Raw genomic sequence first — 18875 nt, forward strand, 5'->3', positions numbered from 1 at the left:
CCATTACTCTCACTTGGGAGAGTACCAGTAATTATTTAACAGTACATTTCAGAACCCACTGTTGTCTCACACAAGCTGATTTCTTACCTGTCATTGGCGCTGCTGTCCTGGGTCTGGAGGATTTCCTTGTTGGCCACCTGAGCTGCTTCTCTGCTTGCTTCCTCTTCTGTCTCGCTCAGGCTCTCCTGCAGAGGGCTCTCCTCCTCTAAGCTGTCAGCATCCATACCGTTGCCCTGGATTCGGTCTTCAAGTTCCAACTGGGACTTAATCTCTTGAGGGAAGCTTTCTGAATCAGATTCCAAGGAGTCTTTTGAAATCAGATGTAAGTCTTCTTTCTTAAAAGGTGGCTCTGTGGACTGGACCTTTAAGTTGGTATGATGGACAGGAGGTTGAATAGAGAGCTTGGGAATTAATTTACTATGACTCATCTTGAAAACGTATAAAAATTAACAGGATACTCTTGTTGACACGAGCAGTTGGCTGAATATTTAAAGTTGTAGTTCACAAAAGCATTACCTAAAAAAATTATATTTATGTTAGTCTGTGACTACTGAAATCTCTTTAACTCCAATGTTAATAAAAAATTTTAAAGAGTAAGAGAACCTTGTTACATTATCTGCAGGCTTTTGTATGCACCCTTTTGTGTGTGTGAGAAAGGTCTATTGGGAAAACTATTGTGCTTTTTTCTCTACAGAAACACATCTGATGTAGAGCTCATAGACAGCCTGAGTAATCCAGTGCAGCTTTGTTGAGGAAATCAAATGGCTGGATTCCTTTTTCTGGCTTCCAAGGGCCTGTTACAGACAAGCCTGGACAAAGCCAAATGGTTAATTATGGACAGTACTTTGATGGCCTGATTTCAAATACCCAGCGCACCAATATAAATATGCCATGTTCAATAATATTCATAGATAGAATAAAACAGGTTCAGGGTCTACCTTTTGGAAAGTAAAGGAGGGAGAGAGGGGAAGAGTGTGGTTTCCCCAGTTGGAACTGTAAAGAGGGAAGCTGTTTTGTTCCTGGACCTATATTGGCTGGCTTCATCATTTGGAAGACTTTCTGATATCCAGGTTGCGACTAGGTAGGAACATGTAAGTTAGGTAGACATTACATGGAGATCAACCTCAGCTCAGTATAAAAAACCCATAATAATGATTAAAACTGTTAAACAAAAGATTTGGTGGCCTTGTGAATTCTGCCACTGAGCAATTCATAGCAAAAGCTGGATGTCCACCTACCTGAAAGGGATGCTGTCCTGGGGAACGAGGGGTGGGTGGGAGATTGGCCTGAATAACAGCTAGGGTCCTTTCTAACTCACTTAAGAATATGGTTTCAAGGGGCCGGCCCAGTGGCGCAGGCGGTTAAGTGCGCGCGCTCCGCTGCGGCGGCCCGGGGTTCGCTGGTTCGGATCCCGGGCGCGCACCGACGCACTGCTTGGTAAGCCATGCTGTGGCGGCGTCCCATATAAAGTGGAGGAAGATGGGCACGGATGTTAGCCCGGGGCCGTCTTCCTCAGCAAAAAAAAAAAAAGGAGGAGGATTGGCGGATGTTAGCTCAGGGCTGATCTCCTCACAAAAAAAAAAACAAAAAAAAAAAAAAAAAAAAAAGAATATGGTTTCAAGTGAACCCTCCCTGTCTCAAAGGGCTGTTATAAAGACCCAGGAGATGGTTTATGGAAAGAGTGCTTTGAGTTCATACGGGGGATGGAAAGGAAATGATGTTTTTGGATTGTGCTTCCTTTCATCTCTACCTAGCATTTCTATTTGTTCCATCTTCTATCTCATTGCCTTTATGCCATTTTTTTCTGTACGTCAGATAATAGAAACTTTTACCATCAGAGATTACTGTAAAATTTGTTTTAATGGCTTGCTCTTGTTCTTTTGGCAAATCATAACTTTAATTTAAATAACATGACCTTATTCCTATCCCTAGCATTTCTGATAATGTTGACCTTGTTGCTAACGTTTCTAAGGAACAACATCAACTCCTTGGAGGAAAGCACCTTAACAAACAAAACAGACTAAAGGTAACATTCATATTTAAATACATATGAAGTGGTTTTCTTTCTAATTCAAAGTTCCCCCTGTTGGTAGACTAAATATTATTGTCTGTACAGACTAGTTTGCTGTATTAAGTCTCTTATTTTAAAAATATATATTTCATTCTACCATATTATTTTAATAAACAGATTAACTTACTTTTTAGGATATTTCTAGAAAGCAGCAAATCCATCAAGTACTAATACATTTTAACTGAAATAATTTGTATAAACACTAGCTTTACCATAAGAGTTCAAGTCACTGTAATTGGGATCTTAAAGAAAAAGCTTAAAATAATCATTATATTTCAGTTTGGAATGGCTCCTTCATGAAATAATTCAGTCTCTTCAATTTCTCTTCTTTTCTTAAATGAGACAGAGTAGGGTTTCTTGGAGTTAATAATAATAATAAAAAAAAAACCCAATGTCCATAGAAGAAGATAATTTTGTTGTTAACAGATTAATGAAGTTTGGGAGAGTATGAAGAGAGCAAAGCCAAATACCACAAAAGCTGGGTCTTCTGTGGAGGCCTGATCCTATAAAAACTGGGATTAAAGAAGGAAAAGCTGGTAGCTTGAATAAATTAGAAAGGGGGCTTTAAATGTAGTGAATGTGGCTCTCTAGTGGCACAACAATTGTTCACTGACATTCCTGACCAAGAGAGGCTGACAAATCTAAGTAAACTGGACAGACGGGGATCTATCCGATGGTATCTACACACTGAGAAACGGCCAGGTCCCTAGGGTCTAGTCCTCTAGTACTGGGAGAAACGAATTGCGCTCGCCGAGATGAATGGCAGAGAAAAAGCGGCCTGTTTTGGAACAGGCCAGAAGCTGCCCGTAGGGGCCTTCGGTTTGTGTCCCCTTTTGCCTTTTCTCTGATGGATAGGACTGGGCAGCAAGGGACGTTTTAAGGCCCAGGAAGTGAAGGGTCCGGTGGGTCTGGTGCCCTGGACTGGTCTTAATCAGCCGAGGTCAAGGCTGCTCTGGGAGTTTGGGCGCCAAGGCCTTTCCAGATCCCGGCCACGGTCCGCCCTCCCCGCCCCCGTCCCAAATGCTGTCCGGCGCGGGCCCCTCTGAGTTCTCCGTGGTCCTGATCCACGAACCTCTGCAGGTTTCCTGCTGTCCCCACCCCCAGGCCCAGCCCCCCGCACGCACGCCGCCCACCTCGTTGAAAGTAACCGCCTGTCACCTGCCCGGCACTCCTCGGCGGCCGCGACCCGGCGGCCCCGCATCCTCCGCGCCGCCGCAGCCCCGGCTCCCGCAGGGCCGCCTCCGGCCCCGCCCGCGTCGCCCAGCGCTGCCCTGGAGACGAGGCCAACAGAGCCGGCCCGCGCCACTCGGCCGGGCCGGGCGCGCAGCACCGGGAGGGCGGGGCGGGTGCGGGTCGTGGCCGCGCCCTGGTCACGCCCCCTCCCCTGGTGGAGAGGGTGGGAGCAGCTGTGATGACCCCGGGCCTCTGGGGGAGGCTGCTGTGGACTACTCTGACTTTACCAAGTTGGAAAGCAAGGAGAGGTAGGCCACCGAGTGGGAGGCAGTTATTTGTAACCAGTACTGCTAGGAGACATGGAGAACCCCTACCAGTGAAGAAGGCAACGAATCCAGTTGAAGAATGGGTCAATGGCTTGAACAGGAATGTCACAAAAGAAATCCAAATGGCCAATAAATATTTGTTGTTGATTGAAAAGGTGCTTAATTCACTAATAATCGGAAGAGGACAAATTAAAACCACAGCGGATATCACTCCATACTCACCAGATGAGCATAAAGGAAAATATCTGAGGGTGCCCAGGGTTGGGGAGGATGCAGGGCGAAGAACCCTCATGTACTGCAGTGGGAGGGTAAAGTGCAACCACATTGAAAAATGGTTGGACCTTAGTTGGGATGTGTATACCCTATGAATCAGCAATTTCACTTTTACGTGTTTACTCCCCAAAAGTGTGTGCTTATGTGCACCCAACTGGAAATAACTGAAATGTCCATCAACAATAGAATAGTTAATTAAATTGTGATAGTTCATGTACTCTCACACTATACAATAGTGATAATGAATGAAATACAGCTAAATACAACAAGACAAGGCATCTTAAAAATATAATATTGAGTGGAAAAAAAGCCCAAAATGTGTATTGTATGATTTTGAATATAAAAATTAAATACAGGCAAAATTAAACTGAATTATGTTTATGGATGAATACTTAGTGGAGAAAACTATGAAAAAAAGCAAAATAGTGATTCTCATCAAGTTAGGATGGCGGTCAGCTCTGGCAGGCAGGGTGAGGGTTGGGGGTCAGTGCTTTTGAGCTCGTGTTTCCTGACTTTCAATGCTGGTTACATAGATATTCATTTTATAACAATTCATTGAGCTATACATTTATGTATGTGTACAACATTTCACTAAAAAAAGGCTTCAAAGAAGAGAAAAGAAAGGAAGTGTTGGGAATTATATTCACGTTAACATTAAAACCACAAATACATTTGAATAACAGCCTTCAATGAGGCAAGAATGCTTCAATACCAGTTGCCTCATCAATGATAGGAAACACAGAGAATTGGAAAGTATCTTTACTACTCAATTTTACTACTTTTTATTCTGTTTTTATTAGAGTCAGATTTTTTTTTTAACTTTTTTTGACAGCAGGGACCTTATCTTATGAGTATTCAATCAGACCTCAGTGTTACTTGAGCAAATGAAAGCACAGTAGACGAAAGCGTTGGTGTTATTCTGCCCAGCATGTTATACAGATTAACACAAAGCAACTGCAAGCCGGCAAACAAACCCCAAGCAGAAGGCCGTATTCCTCATAGCAGCTTCCAGAACATGTCATGGAATCAGCACTAAGTTATTCACACTTGTCCACCTTCGCATCTACTGGTCCATGGAAATCGATGCTGTGGTTCTTCAGACTCTTCAAGTGCTTTCTGCATTACCCAGGAAAGATTTTATTTTGGTTTTCTGAAAATGAGCGGTTCCTGTGTGATGCAGGAGTCTGTCAACCCATCAGCTACTTGCAGAGACCAGTCACACATGCGGCAGGGAACAACCTGAGCCTGATTTTCCTCCTTCCTCGTCCGTTATGACTGTCCTGATCATTCTTATGTGGAGCAACTACAGACTGGAATAATAAACACGGGTGGCAGTCAGGGTCCAATCAGGAGACAGAAGCCTCACCAGTTATTTTAATGGAAATAAGTTAATATGAAGATTTATTAACTGAAAAGTTGAAAAGGGAACATAGGTATCATGGAAGTAGTCACTACAGGAAGCAACTGCCACCCCTATTTCTGGGGGAAACAGGGAAGAATTTGGAATTACTAACATTTAGAAGCTTGGAGGAAGGTTGCCAGAGCTGGTTCCAGGCCTCTGAGGAGGAGGAAGTCCCAAGCTCAGGGGTGCTGTTGTCTTTGAAAAGGTGTGATGAAGCTGGTTCTGCGAGTACTGGGAACGCTGGAATCAACTGCTGCCATGGAAGCAAATCGAGCTGCTGGGATGAAGAAAGGTTGTCAGGGTGACAGCTGAGAGGTTTAGGAAGAACAGGAGAAGGAGCAGTCCCTTCTCCCTTTTCTAGCGTTGGAGTCCCCCTCTAGCACCCCCTACTGGCAGAGCTTAACAAAGCCCGTTGGCCAAGAAGAACTGAGGTTTGCAGAGGTTACCTCAGTGCCACAACAGAGTATATGAGTGTTTGAAGCTGAGAAACAATGGTGTAATAAGCAGCACAGTAATACTCTGTTCTGCAGAATTCTTAAGGATTATAGAGTGCATACAAACAAAATAAAGCCATAAAATGCATTGCTTTTATCTGCTGTTATGGTAATAATAATGATAATTTTCATATGAATAACACTTCCCAGGGTTTACAAAGTGCTTTTCCATATACTGTCTGTTCAGAATTAAGCTGTCAATCTGATCTTGAGCTAACCAAAACACAAAGAATGAGAAAAACAAGTCAAAAAATGATCAAAATAGGGGCTGGCCCGGTGGCATAGCGGTTAAGTGCTCTCGCACCGCAAGTTCGGATCCTGGGCGCACACCGACGCACCGCTTGTCAAGCCATGCTGTGGCGGTGTCCCATATAAAGTAGAGGAAGATGGGCACGGATGTTAGCCCAGGGCCAGTCTTCCTCAGCGAAAAGAGGAGGATTGGCAGTGGATGTTAACTCAGGGCTGATCTTCCTCACACACAAAAAAATGATCTAAATAGATAGGTTAAGTAATACGGAATTGATTTTAATCCTTCCCCACCCCCACTCCATCCATCCCTTCAACTCCCTGCTTCTTATTTCCCTCTCCTGAACCGTTACTCATGCTCTGCTTGCAAAGCCCTTTCCTCTATCTCTTTTCCCCTCCTGGGCTAACTTCTACTCAGTCTAAAAGACATGGCTCAGCTTCATCTCCTCCAGGAGGAATTTTTTGGACAGTCTCCCAACGCTGTCCTCGTGGCTCTTGGACTAGAGTATTTCTCAACCCAGGGCAGTTCTGTGCACCTGGGGACGTTTGGTAATGTCTGGAGACCTTTTCCATTGTCATGACTTAGGGGAGTGCTACTGGCATCTAGTGGGGAAAAGCCAGGGATGCTGCTAAACATCCCACAATGCATAGGACAGCCTCCACAACAAAACATTATCCAGTTCAAAATGTCAGTGGTGCTGAGGTTGACAAACCCTGTGCAAGGATAGTGGCCCTTGGTCTGTGGCCCCAAGGTACCCCAGTGCATGCTTCTGTCTTTATAGATACACAGTATGGCATTGTGTTATAATTACCTGTCAATGGTTCTGTCACCTCCTTACTGTAGTATAAGCTCTAAGACAGCAAGGACTAGCTTTGTGTATGGCACCTGATGGGTGCTCAATAAAGGCTGAGCAAAAGCCACCATACCCTTATGCTTTAGCACTTGAATGGAGGGCAGATAAGTGTAGCACATCAGGCCTTTTAGTAGAGATATGCTCTTATTTGGCACATAAGTAGGATGGTTAGATAATTTATTATTAAAACCCAGGATACATTCAAGAATAAAAAAAGATGCTATTAGTAAATACAGTAAGACAATAGGTATAAACTGAAATTGTCCTGGGTAGCCAGAAAGTGGTCACTCTCTATATAACTCTAACAAGCTTAAATGTCTGCTTCCTTCACTTACATGTTAAATTAGAAGCAGCAAATTAGGAATGGGGAGGGAAGGGCACGCTGAGAACAGAGAGAAGGAACATTACGAACAAGCGAAGGGACAGAAATATCACAAAAATAAGAGATTTTCAAAAGGCCCCAGAGCAACCTGGGCTCATCAGGTGTAGCAATGAGCAACCCTATAGCTGACAACAGTGTGTGAGAATCACAGTATTTTATAGTAAGCATTGTTGATTAATTTTCATAGTGATTGATGTATAAAAACTCATGTAGAATAGATCAGTTTGATAAATACCGACTAGAAAGGTAAAAATTATGCAATATATTTTACAAGGATTTTTATCCAAAATAATAAAATGTTTAAAATTTCAAGGGATAAACTCTTAATCATTCAAAAAAAATTTATTTAGACTGACCAATGTTGAGAATTTTAGAGGACTTAAGTTGTAATAAATATATGTTTCTACAGACACCACAATTCAACACAGAAGTATAAGTAACCCTAACACTGTTCTAGAAGAACGAGTGGAATGCAGAGGGAGGCTGGAGGAGAAGAAGGGAGTTCTGCCTGGCTGAGATCAGAGGCTTTAGGAACGAGATGATCCTATAGAGTGGTTCTTATGAATACAGATTAACAAATTACCAACTGCCTTTTTTATTTCTTTTTTGTTGTTGTTGTTTCCTTGGTTTTCTTTCTTAAAAATAGTTTAAAAACATTTTTATTACAGAAGTTTAAGAACATATACAACAGTAGAGAGAAAAGTATAATGAACATACATGTAGCTCTCACCCAGCTTCAACGAAGATCAACCTGTGAACAATCTAGTTTCTACACATACTGTGCTCTACTCCCACTAAATTATTTAAGAGCAAATCCCAGCTGTCATAGTTTCGTCTGTAAGTACTTAAGGATGTATCTCTAAGAGAAAGATATATATATATATATATATATATATATATATTTTTTTTTTTTGGTGAGGAAGATTGGCCGTGAGCTAACCTCTGTGCCAATCTTCCTCTATTTTGTATATGGGAGCCGCCACAGCATGGCTTGATGCATGGTGTGTAGGTCCGAGCCTGGGATCTGAACCCATGAACTCCAGGCTGCCGAAGTGGAGTGCATGAACTTAACCACTACGCCACTGGAACGGCCATCTAACAGAGAATCTTTAAAAAACTACCATAGCATTACTTCTAAAATAAAATTAACAATGACTCCTTAATATCGTTTAATGCTGAGTCAGTGTTCGGACTTCCCAAGTGTCTTCTACGTGTCTTTTTATAATTGGTTGGTTTAAATCAAGATCCAAACAAGTTCTACAGAGTGATGTTTTAGAGAAACAGCTGTGTTGAGATACAATTCACATACCACACAATTCACCTTTTTAAAGTGCACAAGTCAGTAGTTTTCAGTATATTTGTGGAGCTGTGCATCCATCACAACTATCTAATTCCAGAACATCTCCCTAAAGAAACCCCATACCCATCAGCAGTCACTCCTCATTCTCCCCTTCTCTCATCCTTGGCAACCACTAATCTACTTTCCGTCTCTATGGATTTGCCTATTCTGAACATTTCATATAAATGGAATCATACAACGTGTTTTTGTGTGTGTGTCTGGCTTGTTTCACTTGGCAGAATCTTCATCCACGTTGTAGCGTGTATCGGTTCTTCTTGTCTGTTGATTGCCTTATAATATTCCTCTGTGTGAATTCACCATATTTTGTTCATCCATTCATCAGCTGATAGACATTTGGGTTGTTTCCACCTTTTCACTATTATGAATAACGCTGCTATGAACATTCTGCTATGCACATTCATGTACAAGTTTTTGTGTGGACATGTGTTTTCAGTTCTCTTAAGTGTATACCTAGGAGTGGAATTGCTGGAGCATGTGGCAACTCTATGTTTAACTTTTTGAGGAACTGCCAGGCTGTTTTCCAAAGTGGTTGAAACATTTTACTTTCCCACCAGTAATCTATGAGGATTCCTGTTTCTCTACATACTTTCCAAAACATGTTCTTGTCTGTCTTTTTGATTATAGCCATCCTTGTGGGTGTGAAGTTCTGTCTTGTTATAGTTTTGACTTACATTTCGCTAATGACTGATGATGTTGAGCATCTTTTCATGTGCTTATGGCCATTTTTATTGCACAGTGACTTTAATGATGTATTTCAAATTTCAGATTAAAGATTTGGTGTCTGAGCCATCTCTAAAACTGATATGACTTTGATATCTTCCTTGCTTTCTAGTATAAAATATTTTAGGCTCATTTTATATATTTTTTTGCCCCAACCTGGAGTTAGCCATTTCTTCAAGGAGCCTTAAGCCGTTTTAGTGAGAATTTAGAGACCACAGTCTAGGCACTAAGGATGCTTATTGCTACTGGAATGGTTATTGTCCCTGGGCCATTTCAGTAGAAAAAGCTAGAAAATACTTTTTTGTTTCTTTTTTCAAGAGAAACGTATGTTATGAATGCATACTTTTGTTTCCAAATCAAATTTAAGAATACAAGATTTTTACTTAACTTATTTGATTTTATAGTCATATCTCTTTTATGCTGAAAATCTTGGTTCCAATGATATTAATATAATTAATTATACACTTTACCCTACACAATATATATTACACTTTCAAAATGGCTATACCAAGGTTGTAACTCACAATATGAAATACTGAAAACAATTTAAGATTTGTTTGCAATTCTTTTTGTGATTAGGATATGATGGTGTACGTAGTCAAATGTCTGTGTTTTAAAGTAACTTGAACTAATTCTTCTTTGTGTTGCAGTTTTTTTGAAAGAAATTAATTTTTAATTTTTATTTAATTTTTAAATGATTATGTAAATCATTTAAACATAGTTCCAAAGTCAAAACTGTAAAGCCAGGTACATTTAGAGAAGTCTAACTTCTATGCTATCCCCTCCACCCAGTTCCCTCTCAGCTCATATAGACAATGATTTTTATTAGTTTTTAGTTCAGCCTTCCTTTTTAAAAAATATAATCTAACATGTGTGTGTTTATAACCTACCCCCTTTCTCAGATTAAAGGAATCTATATACTCTCTTTTGCACCTTCTTTTTTTCATTCAATAATATATCCTGGAGATCACTCTATAGACATATACAACGAACTTCCTCATCAATCCTTTTCATAGTTGTATAAGACTCCACTGTGGGCTCAACCAGTCCCCTATTGGTAGATACTTGAGTTGTTATAGATGGTGCTGCAATGAATAGCTGTGATATTGTGATATAATAAGAAATATATATTTGGTCTTCATCCTGGTACCTGGCACAGAACTCCTAAAACCCTTGTAATTTCTGGAGTGATAAGAATGATAGGAGCATCTTTTGTTATAATATTTGGTCTTTGTCCTAGGTTCCTGACACAAGAGCTTCTAAGACCCTTGGAGTTTCCTGAGTGATAGTGGTGAGAGGAGTGTCTTTTGTTTTTCATAATAAGCGCCTTTCAACCATACATAAATTTATGCTAACGAGGCAACTCTTGGTGGGCCCTTAGATAGCTTCAGGATGAGGGCTGGTTGCCAGAGGAACCAACCATGAGATTAGAGGGTTGGAAGTTTCAGCCCCACCTCCCAACCTCAGGAGAGGGGAGAGGGGCTGGAGAGTGAGTTAATCACCAACAAACAATGATTTAATCAATCACGCCTACATGATGGAACTTCCATAAAATCCCCTAAACAATGGGGTTTGGGGAAGCTTCTGGATTGGTGAACCCATCCACATGCCAGGAGGGTGGTGCAACCCAGCTCCATGGGGACTGAAGCTTCTGTGCTATAGGGACTCTTTAGACCTTTCCCTATGACCTCTTCATCTGGCTGTTCGTTTGTACCATTTATAATATCCTTTATAATAAACCAGTAATAGTAAGTAAAGTGTTTCTCTCTGCTCTGTGAGCTGTTGTAGCAAGTTCTCAGAAATACAGGTGGCCCTGGGACTTGTGATTGGCATCCAAATTGGGGGCAGTCTTATGGGACCGAGCCTTTAAATTGTGGAATCTGCCCTAACTCCAAGTAGTCAGTGTCAAAATTGAGTTGAACTGTAGGACATCCAGTTGGTACCTAGAGAGTTGGAGAACTGGTTGATGTGGGGGCAAAAACTCCACACATTTGTTGCATCAGATGACAAAGCTAGAACAATTTAGTAATGAATTTAATATCCTTTATTCAAGGGAAAACAATCCATGGACTGGGGGAGTGCAGTGCCTCACAAGGAGTGGAGCGCTGTGCCTGAGGGACTTGGGGCAAAAGTGAGTTTTCTAGAGCATTAGAAGAGGCAGTGTGGAAATGGCACGATTGGCCAGGAGGTCGGGATTTCATTGTAAGGCCAGCAGGTCCTATTTTCTAGGGTAAGATCACCTAGCTAAAGCTGAGTGGGAGGGTTGTGACTGGTGTGTGTTAGGTTTCCTTGACAGGTATTTTCCGTTAGCTGCAGGCTGACTTAGGTTTAGATTTGTGACGTGGGCTGGGTCACTAAGGCAGCCGGCATTTTGTGGGTCCTGATATGTGTATTAACTTTATCAGTTGTCAAAAGCATTGTGAGTAAAAAACAGTTCATAGTCGCCCTGTGCATATGTCAAATTATAATTTTGCCATTTACCTTTGAGTTAGACTCCTAAAAGTGGTATTGTTGGATTAAAAGGTAAGTAACCAATGTAATTTTGCGAGAACAAATCCCCCTTCATAGAGGCTCTATTGTTTTTCATTCCCACCAGCAGCGTGTGAGAGCACTTGTTTCCTTACAACCTGGCCAGCAAAGCATGTGGGAAATGTTCGGACCTTTGCCAATATGACAGATAGAAATAATATTTCAGCATAGTTTTAATTTTGCATTTCCCTTATTATGAGTATCTTTTTTTATTTAAAAAAATTTTTTTTTGTGAGGAGATCAGCCCTGTGCTAACATCTGCCAATCCTCTTTTTTTGCTGAGGAAGACTGGCCCTGGGCTAACATCCATGCTCATCTTCCTCTACTTTATATGGGACACTGCCACAGCATGGCTTGCCAAGCAATGTATCAGTGCGCACCCGGGATCCAAACTGGCGAACCCCGGGCTGCTGCAGCAGAGCACGTGCACTTAACCGCTTGTGCCACAGGGCCGGCCTCGATGAGTATCTTTTTTTATACGTTTAAGAACAATTTGCCTGGATGTTAGCTCAGAGCCAGTCTTCCTCAGCTAAAAGAGGAGGATTAGCACGGATGTTAGCTCAGGGCTGATCTTCCTCACAAAAAAAAACAAAAAAGAACAATTTGCCTTTTTTTCTTGTCCTTTTTTGTGGAATGGCATTGATTTTTTTTTTCTTTTTAGTTTTTAGAAGCTCCTTATATTTAGAGATTTAACCCTTTGTTTGTGATATTAGTTGCAAATATTTTTTCCCAGTTTGTCATTTGTTATTTACTTTCTTTTGTCACAAAAAGCCATTAATTTTTATGTAGTCAAATTTATCAATCTTTCCTCCCCTCTTCCTTCTCAATTTTGGGTCATTGTTAAGGAAGTTTATCCCACTCCCAGGTTATAGAGCAATCAACCTATGTTTTCTTCTAGTATTTTTATGGTTCCATTTTGTACATTTAAATCTTGCATCTATTTGGATTTTATTTCTCATTTATGATGTGAGCAATACCTCCAATTTCACCTTTTTCTATATTGCTACCCAGTTAATAAAAAGATATTTTCCTGCTGATTGGAGATACCACCTTTATCATATACAAAATTTTCACTTTATAGCATCAATTTACAATATATTCCTGTAATTGTTACTGATTTTATTATGAGATGAGGTGATCAAGTTCATTAAAAGTCTTCAGTCCCACTGAGTCTTTCTGTTAGTCTTTCTTCAATAGTAGTCCCTTTGGGCCCTATTAGCTTTACAGTTAAAATTCTGCATATTCAGTTATCAGGGTGTTTGTTCTCAGTAGATAAACCCAGACTCAGTGGTCTCCATGCCATTGTCTAAAACCAGTACAGGGAGAAAGCAATGAATCTAAGGAGGAGGAGAAAAACACTAACATTTGTTACATGCTTCTCTAATACTGGGCTAGACGCTGTGCTCTCTCATTTAATCCTCACACTAATCCTGGGTGGTGAGGCTTGTTATCCCCATCTTACAGATGAGGAAACAGAAGATACAGGAGGTTATTCATGACCCAAACCAACTAACCACAATTTGGGAATAAGAAATTAGGGGGAAGCAAAAGAGAGAGCATCCCCCCGTTTTGAAGGTTAATATTTATGTATTTGTTTTATGTTTGTCTCCAGTAAAGGGGGTAATTCAGTTTGAAAATTTGGTCTGGATAACTGTGGCTTAGTTCCCTCAAACCACACTGGAAGTCACAGAGTTTAGTATTTTTCTCAAGGGACATAATTTTTGTTTCACAAACTAGGACCTAATTCAAAAGAGGCATGCTGGCTTAATTAAAAATTGTGACCCATTGTTTCATGGGGTTGCAAAAGACCTGGCAGAATGATTTTCTTGTTTTAAATGTCAATACAGGGTATTTCCACAAGTTAGACCTCTCTAGCATTAGACAAGATATCTTTTTTAAAATAAACTGTGAGGCATTTGGGGAGAAGATAAAAAGTTTTTGCTGCCTTAGTTTTCGTTTGCTTCTATCTGAAAATAAGATGTAGTGCAGAAAAGGTAGGAAAAAAATTAACGTATTTCAACAGGTCTAAAGTAATGATCAGTGAGGACAAATTTGCTCATGAATGCATTACAGGAAGGAGAAGCTTCTCTCTTAGAAGGTGTGACATTGTAAAAATAGAACTACATTTCATGTAGATCAAAACCCATTATAAATATAGCAAATTACCATGATTTCAGCCAGGGGAAGTAACAGGAGGTTATGTTGTTGGGTTAAATTAGTGGACTCGTGAATGATCAGCAGTTCAAACCATCCTCTTCTGCAGGGAGCCTCACTACTTGACGTGTACTCAGTCTGTTGCATCGTATAATTTTACTCTCTGTTATGTGCACCTAATGATAAATGTTACAGCTGATGCATGGAGCCAAAAAATTTTGGTTTGGGTGTGTTTGAGTCATTTGAGAGAAAATAATATAAGCATCCTCCTGACATAGTCCCTGAAAGGTAAGATTAAGAAGGATCATTAAATAGAGATTTCCTAGTTCTTTAGCTCCATCTTCCAGTGAGCAAGAAGAAACGAGCATTAAATGCTCTCCTGGGGATTTAGGTTATAGATAAGAGAAGAGGCTGAATCCTGCTTGGTCTCTTTAGGAGCCAGGAGACCAAGGTTCTAATCTCGACTGTCTTACTAATTAGTCGTGTGGTCTTTGATGGCCGAGGAAACCTCTCTGGGCCTCAGTTCCCTCATCTATAATACAAAAGAATTGCTCTAGATCAATGTTTCCCAAATTGCCTTTGTTAGAACACTAATGTTCCATAAAGCAATTGTTTTGTAGTTTAAAAGATGCTCCATTTAGGAGCTAAAAATAATTTAAAATCTTGTTCACCCAGCTTAAATAACAATATGGGGATCTTTATCTTAACAAGAAGCTCTGAAATATTCCTCAGCTTAGCAAAAAAAAAAATCATCAAGGGTTCAGTTGCATTCTTTCTCTTTTCCATGGCATCCTCACCACGTTAGCTTGGGGTCTTTGATGGGAGAAAACGGCTGTGGCAGTTCCAGGCATCACTTGCAATTATGACAACATTACGGGGAAGTAGGATGCTTTCATTCCTAGTGTCTCTTTTTATCATTAAGAAAAATCTTTCCCAGAAGCCCGCTGGGAACTTCCACTCCTGTCTCAATGGCCAGCGTTGTTCTATGTGCCCAAGCCTAAACTGACCTTTGGCGAGAGGAATGGGACTACGACTGGTTCAAACCACTCACGATTTCTCCTTTTTAAGGGAGACCCACCTCCCTTAAAACACAGGACTACATGGTGGGCAGTGGATACTAGAACAAAATCACAAATCCACTAGAAAGGAGGAAAACATTGGCAAGTAGTCATTGGGTGGGCATCCATCATGAAATGCTGTGTGTGGTTAAGTACGTTTGAGCCTTGTTGGGTTAAACAAAGCTACACTGATTTTCTTATGAGAAGACTTTTCGGAGCCTTCTCTATACTCATGTGCATTACTTCTGTGAGGGATATATAGTGTTCAACATTTTTCAAACTTAACCCCAGAAAACTTGTTTTATTTTTTGCAGAACATCTATTAACATTTCTAGGCCACCTGCGTTCCTCAAAAATACATTTTAGGAAATGCTTGAGATGGACTTTAAAATCCTTTCTAATTATAATATTATTCTATGATTATATATATACCTAGATTCAGATTTGTTCAAATGCCGGAAATCTATAAATATAGCTATTGTATTGGTTAGGGTCTCTGCAGGAAGCAGGTGACACACTCAAATTGGGAAATTTGAGGAGATTTAATAAGTGAACTAAGTGCAAAGCTTTGGGAGAACCACAAAAGACAGTGCAGGATCCCTCTAGGCTTGATGAGGTGAAGGAGGCAAGTAGATTCCAGAACCAGAGGCAGAACTGCTCGATGGGAGCTGTGACCTCCAGCTGGGGGACAATTAGTCCCTAGCAACCTCACTCACACATTTTCTGCTCACCTGCCAGTACTCCACATTCCCCACCTGGAAGCCAGAGAGAGGAAAAGGAAGCCCCCTGATGGAGCCCAAAGTGTCAGTGTCCCAGGACACCCAGCAGGAAGAAAGGGGTGAACAGTGTGGAGGAGCCATTGAAAGGTATTGAGCACGGCTACCCAGCATCTCATTTCCTCTTAAATGTCCCCCTGGGGTCACCCTAATATAGCAGTAGAAGGGGCACAGCATCGAAACCAGACAGACTCGGAGCAGCATCTGGGCTCTCTCCTTAACTGGTTAAGAAATCTTGGTGGTCTCCTAAGCCATTTTGTAGTTTAGAGCATCTCTTATGTGTCAAATGTGCATTTTAATACCTACCTTGCAAGATTGTTGTGATGATTAAATTAGCTTACCCATAAGAAGTATCTGGGTCACAGTAGGTCCTCCATGAATGTCGTTTTTCTTTCCCCTGTCTTCCCTCTGCTATTTGCCAAATATCAATTGAGAAACTACCACGGGCTAGGCGTTATGCAGGCTGGATGTGCTCTGTCCACAGAATGTGTTTGGCCTGTGTATTGGGGTATCGTTCTACACCAGGGAGAACTAGATGACTCTTAAGGTCCTTCTGCCTCCAGGAGAATATAGTATTGCTAAATATTATTTCAAAGACAGCTTTAGCAATATTATTTCTACTTCAGCTATGCTTCAAAAAATTTTGGTTTGTGCTACATCAGGGCATCCCAACCTATTGGAATCACTCAAGGAGCTTTTTAAAAATGCAGATTCCAGGGGCCAGCCTGGTAGCATGGCAGTTACATGCGCATGCACTGCTTCAGCTGCCTGGGGTTCACGGGTTTGGATCCCGGGCGTGCACCAATGCACCACTTGTCAAGCCACGCTGTGGCGGCGTCCCGTATAAAGTAGAGGAAGATGGGCATGGATATTAGCCCAGGGCCAGTCTTCCTCAGCAAAAAGAGGAGGATTGGCATCGGATGTTAGCTCAGGGCTGATCTTCCTCACAAAAATAAAATAAAATAAAATAAATGCAGATTCCAAAGCTCTGCCTTGGGTCTGCTGAGACCAATCTCGGAGGACAAACTTGGGAATCAGTGTTTTATGAAATCCTCTCAGGCGAATCTGACAGTTTGCTCACCTCTGTTTTACGTGGTACTGGAATGTTGGCACATTAGTTTGGCCTCTTGAGTAAAAGGCTCTGCAGCAATGGAAGCAGTCCCAGGGAACATCCTTTGGGAGGATTAGCCTGCAGACGTAGGCTCTGCATAGCACGGAACAGTAGCAAAGTGTGCTCAACCATGACAAGCACCATCTCTGAAGTGGAAGTGTTCTTCCCTCTGCGTTGTTTTCAGAATACAAATAGCTCGGTGAATGATTTCTGTCTCAGAGCTGCTACAAAACTATATGGGACATGCCTCATCTTGATGTCTTTAGACATTAAATCTCTCAGAAATCAGGACATCTGGCTTATTCCCTTTCTCTTAACTTCTTCACTTCCCTTTCTTCCTGAACAATTCAGTCCTAACGTCATTAGGTGGGGTATAGCAAAGTAGGCGTCCTGGTGCTGGTGGGAAAGCTGTGAGGTCCAGAGAGGGGTGTCTGAGCCCCAGCCTGGTGAGGAGACAGCGCCCCTAGGAGGGCTGCCCAGCATGCGCTGTCTGAGCTTGAGTGGGTGAGGAGGGTTACCATGCAGCGGTATGTGTGTTTGTATGGGTGAGAGCTTCCATACAGTGCGGTGACCTGGTGTGGAGTGTCCGAGCCCAAGCTTGGTGAGGAGAGCATGCCCATGGCAGGATGGGCACACAGCATGGGGAGTCAGAACTTGTGCAAGAAGAGGAGGACAGCATGGGATTGTAGCAGAGATGGGAGCTATTTACATACAGGGGATTGAACAAATAGGTTAATATGTTAAGGAGCTGGGTTTCTCAGAAAAGATAGTTACAAATACAGAAAGGAAGAAAACTGGAATAAACTCATGGTTTTCAATAGCTAGATTTAAATATATATTCACACATAGACCCATATGTACATATATATGTATATATTCTCATATATTCCCTAGCTCTGTCTACCGAGATGACTTGAGAACAATGATACCCCAAAAGCAGTGAGTACATCTAGCCCCTGCGTCTTGACTTCTAAATACCGTCTTTCACTAAAAGGGACCAGGGATCCTTACAGAAATGGCTGATTACAGGGCTGGGGCAGGAAAGGTTTAAGATAAGCCTGGAATATCTTGTACCAGAGAGCAAGAAAGTGCTCAACGATTGAGGACAAGAAGGACACAAAAACCTGTTTCCACAGTTTGATCATCAAATTAGCAAGAGATTAATTTAATAGTGGTAGATTATAACCCAGTGAATAACATAGGATAGTCACAGATTGTAACCCATTGAATAACAGAGGAAACCATGAGTCCATACAGATATAAATAAATAGATGAGTAACTTGAAAGTCTGATGAGGAACAGGATATCTACATAGTTTTAAAGTATCTCCCCACAAAATGTTAACTTAGGAGAAAAGAGTAACTTTACAGTGGAGAAGTCTGGCAGACACCACCTTAATCAAGTGATCAAAGTGAATGTCATCAATAATGAGATAAAGAAATGTAATGTGATAAACACAACATCACTTCCGTGACAGTCCCTTCGAAGTGGCATAACCTGAGTCTAACCATGAGGAAACATCTGGCAAAGCCAAACTGAGGGACAGCCTACAAAATAACTCGCCTGTGATCTTCCAAAACATGCAGGTCATGAGAGTGAAGGAAAGATTGAGGAACTGTGCCAAACTGAATGAGGCGAAAATGAAACATGTGATTCTGAACTATAGCCTCTGGAACAACTGGAGCACCGTCGATGGAGTCTGAGGCCTGCTGGTATAGACATGTCAGTGTTAATTTCCTGACTCTGATGGTGGCATTGTGGCTATAGAGGAGAGTGTCCTTGTTTGTAGGAAATACACACTCAAGTATTTGGGGGGTGATGGGACATCATATTAGCTTACTCTCAAGTGGTTCGGGGGAAAAGTGCTTTTTTCTTTATACCTTTCAGTAATTTTGACGATTCTTGAAAAAAATTTATCAAGAGAAAAAAATCAGCTCAGCTGGATC

The 18875-nt window shown here is 41.3% G+C and overlaps 1 protein-coding gene across 2 annotated transcripts in view; it reads right to left on the reverse strand.

Annotated features, from left to right (window-relative positions):
* JHY (junctional cadherin complex regulator) overlaps positions 1–3257 on the reverse strand; it is a 55765-nt gene extending 52508 nt beyond the window's left edge. For both annotated transcript variants that reach the window (XM_058544980.1, XM_058544979.1), the window contains exons 1-2: positions 3205–3257; positions 88–516 (exon numbers count right to left, since the gene is read on the reverse strand). In XM_058544980.1, the coding sequence (XP_058400963.1) occupies positions 88–428 (341 nt within the window). In that variant the 5' untranslated portion in view covers positions 429–516; positions 3205–3257. The remainder of the gene's footprint in view (positions 1–87; positions 517–3204) is intronic.
* Between the last annotated feature and the right edge of the window lie 15618 nt (positions 3258–18875).

This window comes from Diceros bicornis, chromosome 7 (genome assembly GCF_020826845.1).
Source record: "Diceros bicornis minor isolate mBicDic1 chromosome 7, mDicBic1.mat.cur, whole genome shotgun sequence".
Taxonomy (NCBI): domain Eukaryota; kingdom Metazoa; phylum Chordata; class Mammalia; order Perissodactyla; family Rhinocerotidae; genus Diceros; species Diceros bicornis.